The sequence below is a fragment of the Pleurodeles waltl genome, chromosome 3_1, assembly GCF_031143425.1.
Source record: "Pleurodeles waltl isolate 20211129_DDA chromosome 3_1, aPleWal1.hap1.20221129, whole genome shotgun sequence".
NCBI classification, from domain to species: Eukaryota; Metazoa; Chordata; class Amphibia; order Caudata; family Salamandridae; genus Pleurodeles; species Pleurodeles waltl.
The window spans coordinates 705,766,716-705,776,967 of record NC_090440.1 but is presented as its reverse complement, the minus strand read 5'-3'; the positions used below and the strand labels follow the sequence as shown (position 1 = coordinate 705,776,967).

The 10,252-nt window shown below is 42.9% G+C and overlaps 1 protein-coding gene across 2 annotated transcripts in view; it reads left to right on the top strand.

Moving 5' to 3' along the window:
- The first annotated feature begins 370 nt into the window (after nt 1-370).
- AK2 (adenylate kinase 2) overlaps nt 371-10,252 on the top strand; it is a 44,535-nt gene continuing 34,653 nt past the window's right edge. Inside the window, exon 1 of one of the 2 annotated variants that reach the window (XM_069223403.1) lies at nt 371-587. In XM_069223403.1, coding sequence (XP_069079504.1) covers nt 486-587 — 102 coding nt within the window. In that variant the 5' untranslated portion in view covers nt 371-485. The remainder of the gene's footprint in view (nt 588-10,252) is intronic. The other variant, XM_069223404.1, reaches the window with a different exon arrangement.

Genomic DNA, 10,252 nt, shown 5'->3' with positions numbered 1-10,252 from the left:
CACCTTCTAAAAACCACGACCTTTTCTTATTGTAATTTATACCGCGTTTACTACCCGTGACGAAGTGATGATGTGTTCATAGAAGTAGGCCTATAGAAACGGGGTATTTTATATACAGAAATGCAAAGTGGAATGGATTTAACAAAAAATAATTGTGCATGCTAAAAAAAAAAGAAAACATTTGAATGTTTTGTGTAGGCTACGGTGGGGCTCAGTCCGTCTCAGGTCCTTTCTCCACACGGTACAACCCTCCGCATACATGATGGCGCCCGTTCCTCACGCGTTGTGATGCTAGGTTAGCATTCTAGTTCTTCACTAGCTGGACCTCCACGACCGCGCTGTTTCCCTTTGCGAGCCATGTACATGATGTACGCCTCTTCGGGCGTTCTGTACGTTTGACCGTGCGTGCTTTACGTCTCTCCCTGCTCTGACCTCTCTCCCCGCCACCTGCTTCTTTCCTTCTGCTTGCTCCAGAAAGCTACGCAATGGCTCCCAACGCGTCCCCCTCGGAGCGACTTCAGGATTCTGTGCGTGAAGGCATTAGAGCCATACTGCTGGGTCCGCCCGGGGCCGGCAAAGGGACTCAGGTAACCGCAGAATTTGTGGAGTGAAAGTTGCCGCCGCGCTTGACTGGTAACGGCGTGCGGAGCGGGGATAATCTCTTGTGCTGTAACCTTGGCGTTCAGAAAGACTTCAGTGGAAAGCAGAGTCAAGGGGACCTACCATGGCATTAGACGTTATGTTAGGTGTGCAAAGTGTCCTCCATTCTGGTGTATTAGCGTTTAATGTGACTTTTAAAAGAGGGTAAGGTTGCGTAGCATTAATATTTCATTTCTACCACCAGATTGTCTAATTATACGCTGTAATTATGCAATCTGTCTCGGCTCCTCCTCCTTTTCTTGAAACACCTGGGGAACCACCAGTGGCCTGGTCTCAATGGTTTGATGCTTTTGAGACTTATTTGGGAGCCATTGGGGCATCACGATATAGACCAGAAAGGAAAAAGTTTTTGTTGTTACATTCACTGGGATTTGAAGGCCGTGAGACGTTGAAACATCTTCCTGAAATTGAAATGACTGATAATGAAGAGTTGGATGAATATCAGGAAACAGTGAAGAAGCTGATTGTGAGATTTGATAAACAACCCAGTCTTGTTGTTTTGCGCCACAAATTTTTCAAGAGGATCCAGCTACAAAATGAATCGGTAGACGATTTTGTTAGTGCACTTCGTAAATTGTGCGCACAGTGCCAATTTGGTGCTTTTCGTGACCAATTAGTTAGGGATCAACTCATTGGAAATTGCTATGATAGACATATTCAACAAAGACTACTTACGATGGGTGATCCCCCCCCCCCCCCCCACCCACTTCAAAGAATGAATGGTTCTTCCGCCCCAGAACCACTGATTCATGTCATTACCCCCTTGTCCGTCTACCTCGACTTTGTCCTGCTTTCACTCAGGAAGTACTGTGACGAGAAGGACCTGACCTCGGGAGTAATGAAAATTACTGGTAAGTAACAGTCATGTTCATCATAATTCCCAATATGTGACTGAAAAAAGGTAGACGTTTCAGAAATGGCAATTAGCAGTGCTGGAAATGGGACATATTTTACTTTGGAATGCCATAGATTGGGAGCAAACGGTGATAGAGAAAGATGGTGGCGTCCCGTAGAAGGATCTTATTAGGAGTAGACCTCAACATTTAATTAAAAAAAAAAAAAAATCTGCTCTGGAGAAATTGCCAATACTGACAATGTAATAGAAAATCTATTATAGCTTACCTGATTGTTCATACGAAGGAGCGTAACACCCCTGCAAGTAGGGCACATTGTTTATAAGAAGGAGCGTAACACTTGCCCCTGCAAATAGGGCACCCCTTCAGAGAAGCCCATCCATCTAAAGGTTAGTAAATATATGGAAGGCTCGTGGGCCTTTCTTCACATACTGAAGGGGAGAACCCATCTTTTTGCGTTACGCCACTTTCTCGCAAGCAGACTGCATTTTAAATATTTTTTTCACGTTGAGGCACTTGCTTCAGAGATCTTTGTATGTGTAGCAGTTTCCAGATTATTATAATTAGATGACTTGTTTACTGCGCTTGCTGGTCTAGTCTCACATTTGACCAATTATCATTATATAGTACCAAAGGTTAATGTACTTGCTGTTTAGCTTGTACACAGGGCCATTGGAATTATGCAAATTTGCGGCTGTGGCATTTTCTGCATAATTATATATGTGAAATACTTGCCACATAGTCCATCATCTGCTGCACAATCTACAGATTTTAACAACAAATATTTTCTTTCTAGCTCAAACAGATTAAAAATTACTAAGAATGCAGTGAGACGTGTTGCTGCACAGTGGACGGCCCTTCACAAAGGTTGATTGGTCCCCTGTTGCTTATTGCTAAGTTTGTGTCAAACTGGTAGTAATGAGGTGAAACTTTGCCCACATAGTGTTAACGCATGACAAAAAATGAGATAAGAGCACTAAATAAAACAAAACAATCGCGTGGGTCACTCCCAACCTTCATTAAACAATATGAACTATTCACAAATACAATTTTTCCAAAGTACTTACTTTCGTGTTCTCATTCTGCGTAACCACTGCTAACATTTGAGACTAGGTCACTATTTGGCTTGCTGCGGGAAATCTAGGGGCTTCTTAATTAGGTATATGTACCAAAGCATAGCACAGAAATGAATCTGTACAGGACATTTTATTAAACTGTCTGTAGTGCTGGGAAGAATTCAGCATTAAGATACATGCTCAACAGTTAAGCAGAAAGTGCTAGGCCCCACTCGTGTGTGCAGATATCAACCTCAGTCCTAGTATGGTGGTAAAACACTTTGATTTGAGTTGTGGGGACCATTTAAAATGAATCATGCTAGAATCCATATGCAGTAAAACACAGCACCAATCGTAATGGAGACGAGAGACAACATCTGTGCTTTTGTCTAACTTGCAAGAGGAACGTTCTCTATGCAGCCATATACTTATGTATTCTCCTCTCTTTTTGCTTGTTGCACTTCTGTTGCAAGTCCCATGCTGAAAAAAGCTTTTTCTGACTTGTTCGTTATTATTATTAGAATTAAAAGGACACACAATCTCCAAAGAAATAATCTCTTTTCTACTTGTTCAGCCTTAGCATGCCCTTCCATCCTTTAGCTCCGCAGGCGAAGCTGATTCCCCCATAAGTCAGCCTAGAATGTCCCACTGCAGCTTCCTTGCGCATGTCTGCTTCCAGCTGCACTTCGTATGGCCTACTACTCTTTCAGAGCTTTCTCACCCAGCCACATTGCCAAGTCTTACAAACTTCCTTACTCAAACCTCTGAACCTATTCCCATACGCCTATATGCTTTTCTGTGATAAATGTTTTGTTTGGCAAACTTTTACTAATTTGATAAACCATGGTAAGGGGTATTTCTCAAGGGTGCGACAGGCGTTATTAAGAGCAGGCACCGCCTGTTTGGAAATATAAATAATAATAAAAAAAAACTGTAGTACAGCACGAGGACATCTTAAAGCATTAACTTTCCCTAGGCTTAGTCTGGGCATAGTACTGGTGCTTTGTTAATCTGAACGCAGACAAGAGGCTGCTGGTACCTGCGGAGCTTGCAGAAATGACTGGTGTGCTTATTGCTCCAGAGTTCTGCAAAGCCCTAAAACATGAGCTGCCCCACCTCCTACAGGGTTTTTGGCTCGAGACTCCGATTGAGAAAATTAAGTCGGCCAAAGGTTGGTTATTGTTGGCTCAGCGGAGTCTCTTTAGCAAAGCCCAGAGACATAAGCTGCCTCACCTCAGACAGGCTTGGCTTGAGGTTGACTGAAAGGTTTGCATGATCAGAGGTCAGTTTTTTCCTCCTCAGCTGAGTCTTAGCTTTTACCTGCTTGTTTACAGCTGCATATGCGCTGGCTCCAGACCAGTGCCTCCATTACAAAGCTGGAGTAATTGTATGAAAAAGCAGTATGTAGTAGGGATTGCTAAAAAAAAGTGCTGGTCTACCATCTAAACCTGTAAATTTGCCAAGCATTCTACATCACCCAGATAAATTATCATGGTGCATACCTTCCTGAAAATGTCAACTAAGATTTGATTAGATCAACCCATCCCAACTTTTTTACCATCAGAATTTTACGTGCTGGAATTTGTAGTTTATTATTTTGTATGTGGTATTTCTATTGAGCAAACCTAGACAAATGACAGTGGAGTGCTGTACAGGATCAAAAACCAGCATAAAGTCAGCATGTCATGGAAGAGGTAGCCGCTTTTTGGATTGTTATTGCTTTGTGAGCCAGTGCTCTTCAAATAGGTATCTCCAAATTGGGGCAGTCTTCATGGATACAGGCATGTTGTTCCAGATCCTGGGTGTAAAGATGGAAACGGCCTGCTGCCTTTTTCCTTTCCACACTTCTGTAAAGTATGATGGTGTCCTGGCTGCCTTTGTTTCGAGCACCACCAGAGATGAGCTTGTCTGCAAGATCAGCAGGGGTGCTGATCATGATAGCTTTGTAAATGGTGCAACTGGTTTTGAAGATGTTGTGGGTCGATAAGGAAAGCAAATGGAGTTCCATCAGGTTGGGGGTGATCATATTTCTTCAGGCCCTGGGTCAGACATAGTGCGGCGTGTAGGATTCCCTAAAGGGGTGCTAGTATAGATTTTGTGGGTAATGGAGTACGGTGTTACCATCATCCTCAAACAGGAGTATGAGGGCTTAAAGTACTGAAGCTTGGGTTTCACCTTCTTTAGAAGTGAGAGCTGGTACTAGGCAGGATTACGTTTTTTTCAATGTGCTCTTTGAAGGTCAGGTTGGTGCCCAGGGTGAATGGTATTCACTAAAATTTGGGGTTCGAAACAGTCAGGGTTCATGTCATAAAGACAGGTTTGAACTATTTCTTGTTTACTGTTCTTGCCAAATAGCAGAGATTCTGTCTTGGTTTGGCTGAGCTTCAGGAAGGCAGTGAACATCCAGGTCTGGATGATGTGCAGGGACTATTTGAGGTTTTGTGAATTTGAAGCAGAAGAGACTTTCACATAAGTGTGTATAGTTGGCATCTTGATGCTGTTATCTGTGAGAAGAGCACCAAGATGCTTTATGTAGAGGTTGAAGAGAAATGGGGCAATTTAGAACCCTCTGCGATCTTTGCGGTCCTGGAGGTTTCCATGTGAACAAACTGTTGGTGTTGGTTTGATTGGTAGGAGAGGTACCAGTGAAGGGCACTGATGGTTGAATTTTCAAAGTCGTCAAATCAGTTGAGAGGTCAAGGAGTATTGGGAGGCAGGGACCATCCTCACATTTATGGGTTCTGGGGCCAGCTGTAGGAAGGCTTTTGTGCCTCGCAAACGGCGAAAAACGCCGTTTGCGAGGCGCAAAAGCCCTTACGCGATGCAGAATCACATTTTGCGAGTCGGTACCGACTCGCAAAATGTGATACCGACTCGCAAATAGGAAGGGGTGGTCCCTTCCTATTTGCGACCGCATCGCGATGTAGAGGACCCCTTTCCCTTTGTGAATGCAAAAAAAAAAACATTTTTTCAGAGCAGGCAGTGGTCCTATGGACCACTGCTTACTCTGAAAAAAACCGAAACTAAAAGGTTTCGGTAATTTTCCTTTTTGCAGCTCGTTTTTCTTGAAGGAAAACGGGCTGCAAAGAGAAAAAAAAACTGCTTTATTGAAAAGCAGTCACGGACTTGGTGGTCTGCTGTCTCCAGCAGGCCACCATCCCCGTGAGTGCCTAGACTCTCTATGGGGTCGCAAACTGTGACCCACCTCGTAAATATTAATGAGGTGGGTCTTTGCAACCCCATAGCGAGTCGCAGAAGGTGTCTGAGACACCTTTCTGCATACCAGTTTGCGAGTTGCAATTTGCGAGTCGGAAGGACTCGTAATTTGCAAGTCGCAACTTGTTTTGTACCTACATGTGGCCCTAAATGCACAAACATGAAAAAAATGAAATTCTGTTAAGATAGAACTAGTTCAAGGCGTGTTTTACACTCATTAAAGATAAATTTCTTTATAAGAGTGTGAATGGGGCGTAAACGGTTGAAATACAAAGGTGGACTTACGTGATATATCTGAGTGGCTATTGCATGTCCTTGTCTTTCTTACATTTCAGATCAGTTCTGCACATTGGGAGGCGAGGAGTGCATTGTGTGGAAGAAGCAGTGTAGATGACAGTCAGGACAGTGAGCAAGAGGGCAGAGGGTGAATGCAAAAGTACCATGTAAAGGAAGGTAAAGAGACCTTGCATGGTTTAGAAACTTACGATGACCTACTCTAAAGCATGAGCCCCCCTGTCTTTAGCCTCCGGTCCCTGTGACTTTATCCTCTGTTGTGGTATCCTATGTGTCTTGATGTCATGGTTGGATGTGCTCGTGCATGGAGTATTAGGAGGCAGGAGTCATTCTCCCACTTATGGGATAAAATGCACAAACATGCAAAAATTAAATTCTGTTAAGGAGATAGGACTGGTTCAAGGTGTGTTGTACAGTTATAGGAAAGATTACACCCTTTATTAGAGTGCGGATAGTGTGTAAATGGTTGAGATGTAAAGATGGTCTTAAGTCTTTGGTGTGTGTGGCACTCCCTTCCAAAAGTTGTGCCAGCACATATTGGAAGGGCTTGATAAAACCTATAAAACTAGCTGGAAACATTAATATCTCCAGGTGGAATTTTATGTTACTTGAGTAATGAAACCATTTACTTGATATATTGGTTAGATGACTTATAGTCCATACGTTGCTCATATGCTTAAGTTGCCTTATTCTTAGTAACATTACAGGAATCTCACAGTACTTAGTATACCTTTATCCCAATCATAAATGTCACCCAAGGAGCTCTAAATTTCTTCAGCTAAGCCCTTATATGGTCAACGCCACAAAAACAGCTCACATCGAAACCCTTTGAAACAAGGAGGACTCGTAGCCCAAACATCCATGCGAGGCAGCATCATACTCGGTCAAATAATTCTACACTCACTCTCTTGCTTTATATGTCCTAATGAACTTGGTCTAGGGTATCTGAGTGACTTTGTGTGAAGCATACTGTACTATTGCGTTTGTCTGTCTGGAGCGCAGAAGAAACTGTATTAACTAAAGAGATAATTCCATATTTCTTGGCACGCAACAAGGATTTCGTTATACCCTGGTTAGCCCCTAGGTCTATAAAGCTCTGGAGGCAGTTGGTTTAGCTGAGTATTTCTCAGACAGAATGCAGGGGGTGTCTGTTGGCAGTAGGCGCATTCAAGAGCTGTTGTTGGAGCGTGCCATTGAAGAAAGGCTGTGGACAGAAAGATAAGTTTAAAGAACTATTTATACCTTAACCCGGGGATCCTGTCTACCACTTATTTGTGGAATAATAATGCAAGTTGGCCACGATCCTTATTGTTAAGGTTTCAAGCAGGTATTGTATAATACTCCCTCTGCTCAACTATTGGATTTCAGTCAAACCTGTACTCTAAAGTATGCCCTAGCCGCAATCTGCACAAGCAAACTGTGATACATTTTCTTTTGTGATTTTCTTTTATTATTTTTTTATATGATGTATACCAAAAGATTACTTGAACCTCTTCTGAGTCATAGGAATTTTCGGGTTTACCTAAGTGCCTTTCACTTTTTATTGGGGTTGGTAGATGATGCCATTTGCAGACCATGTTTTCATTCCTCTAGGCTTCAGTCCATCCAAGGAGGTCTGTGTGTCCAGATTAAGTAATATGTTGTGCTGGTCAACAGTTGAAATATCGAATGTGACTTGTGCATCATTTTTTATTACTATTTATAGAATTTGTAATTGAGTACTTTTAAAAAAAAAATGTAGTTTCAATGTATTTTTTTATTGTATTTTATTCATCTGTGTCTTACCTGCTCTTATTGCTATTTTTTTGCTGAATAAAGTTTTGACCTGACCACTCAAGAACCAAGATGTGCACACAAGCAGCAGACACTAGCAAGAATGTATAACACATTTGTTAAAGAATGACAAGAGCAGGAGAGGATCCTACTAGGAGTAAATGCACCCCATGTCTCTGAGCAGTCAACCGCTTCAGACAGTAGACATTCTTTGTCATCACACAGTGCATGATTGGCCGATCTTCACATCTGCTGGAAAGAATTCTTACATGCAGGGAAAGCTCAGATTGCATTTTTATAAGGAGCATATCTTCCAGAGTCAAAATAGGCTATTCTGTTCCCTACCAGCTTGATGTACTCTTATTTGAAAGGAAATTGATCATGCTAGTAGAGTAGCCTGGACGTGTATATCCAGACTTTAGCATTGTTGTGCATTGCTGGATAAGTCTGTAAAATTATTTAAAAAGCATTGTTAAATTATGAGTGCGTGCATATGGAAATATGTATGATTGAGTACAGTGGAGTGAGTAAGGTCTATGTAATTTGAATATACAGCTATCAGTTTTCGTACCGAAATAGGCTGTAGAAACCAGGGGTCATATTACAGATGTCCCCTGGGAGAGCACCAGTCACGTGCAACTGCTTTGCCAGCCCCCTCCCCTCCCCTCCCTCGAGGGTACTTTAGTTTTAAGAAGGGGGCAGCAAAAGTGTCTGTGGGCCCCCTTCTCGAATACCAATAGTGCTGGCCCACGTTACGCACCAGCACTATCCCCAGAGGCTGTTACCTCATTTGCATGGGTGAATGGCCCGATGCAAATAAGGTAATCTCTTTGCCTCTGCGCTATATTATAGATGCAGAGGCAAAGAAGCTGTCAGGAGCTACACTGTCATTGCGCCCCTTGATTGCAGCCATCTGTAGCGGGGGAAGAGGATCCCATGAATCCCCTTGCAGTTGGGTGCAGTCACTCACTGCACCTGCCCGCAAGGGGATCTCTAGTCCCTTTTAAAATTGCAGGTGGGGTGCTGCCTGCACAGTAAGAAACATAGCGTCTTTAAAGCAGCTGCTATGTTTTTCACATAAATGCGCTGCCCCAGAGCAGTACGAGTTTGCGGCTGCCCTGGCAACAGCACATTCATGCTAATACTGCATATTTTCCTTGTTTGCGCTAGGCGCACCTTTTAAGAGGTGCGCCTAGCTCAAACAAGTAAAATGCGTTGTATGTGTGAATTGGCCCCAAGTGTGCTTAGCTGTAGTATATGCAGAATCTTCTTTCCCACCTGCTGCCTCAGTTTGAAAAGGGAGTCTTCTCCAGTTGGAGCAATTTCAGACTGCTTGTCTTCAAGTGTGTTGTGTGGAACATGACATTGTAGATACCAGTTATCTAACTTTGGTCGCATGTCACTTTTGCATAGTTCAGCTTTAATTTCTAAAACACTCCTACAATCAACAGGTTCCACATACAATGCAGACAGGAGAAAATAAAACATTGAACAAAAAAATTGCACTTAAAAAAAAAAAAAACAAATACAAATTTTTTTTTAGTAGAAAATAAAATACCAACCTTGACTGCATAGACAATAGGTGTAACTGAACACATCGTACTACTGTCATTCAGGTATCATACCTGATGGAAATGGAGTGTCTGGTTAGCAGTGGTTTCCACAGCTAAGTTAACCCCTGCTCATCCCTTGGTGGCTTGGCACAAGGAGTCCGACTTATCTCATAGCCAATATGTAAAGTATTTGTACACACAGTAACACAGTGAAAACACCACAGAAGTACTCACACCAGTTTAGAAAAATAGCCAATATTTGTCAGAGTAAAACAAGATCAGAACGATAAATGTCCAGCATACACAAGTAAAAATATATCTTTTTAAAGGTTTAAATAACTTAGTCCATAGGAATGAATGGTTGTATCTTTTTAGCACAAAGTACCTGGGATGCATCAAAAACAAAGACGGCATGGGCCGCAGATGAGGCATTGAAGCAAAGCGATGTGTCGGTTCCTTACTGCGCAGGGGAGGCAATGCATTGATTTCCGGACATGCAGCCTCAGTTCCTTTCTGCGGTGCTAGGTCGATGAGAAATTGATGCCCAGAAACTCCCTACTTGGTGTCCCAAGAACACCACAGACTTCAGCCTTATTTGGCACTTACTGGCCTTGATAGTGAGCTCTGCACTCTGCAGGGCCCTCAACTCTACTTGGAGGTGGTGCAAGTGGTCCTCCCAGCTAGAGCTGAGGATAGCAGTGTTGTCTAGGTAAGGGGCACTGAACTTCTCCAACCTAGCCAGGACTTGGTTGACCAGTCTCTGGATTGTGGCAGGGGTGTTCTTCAACCCAAAGGACATAACATGGGACTGGTAATGCCCCTCTAGTGTTGAGAAAGCTGACCTCTC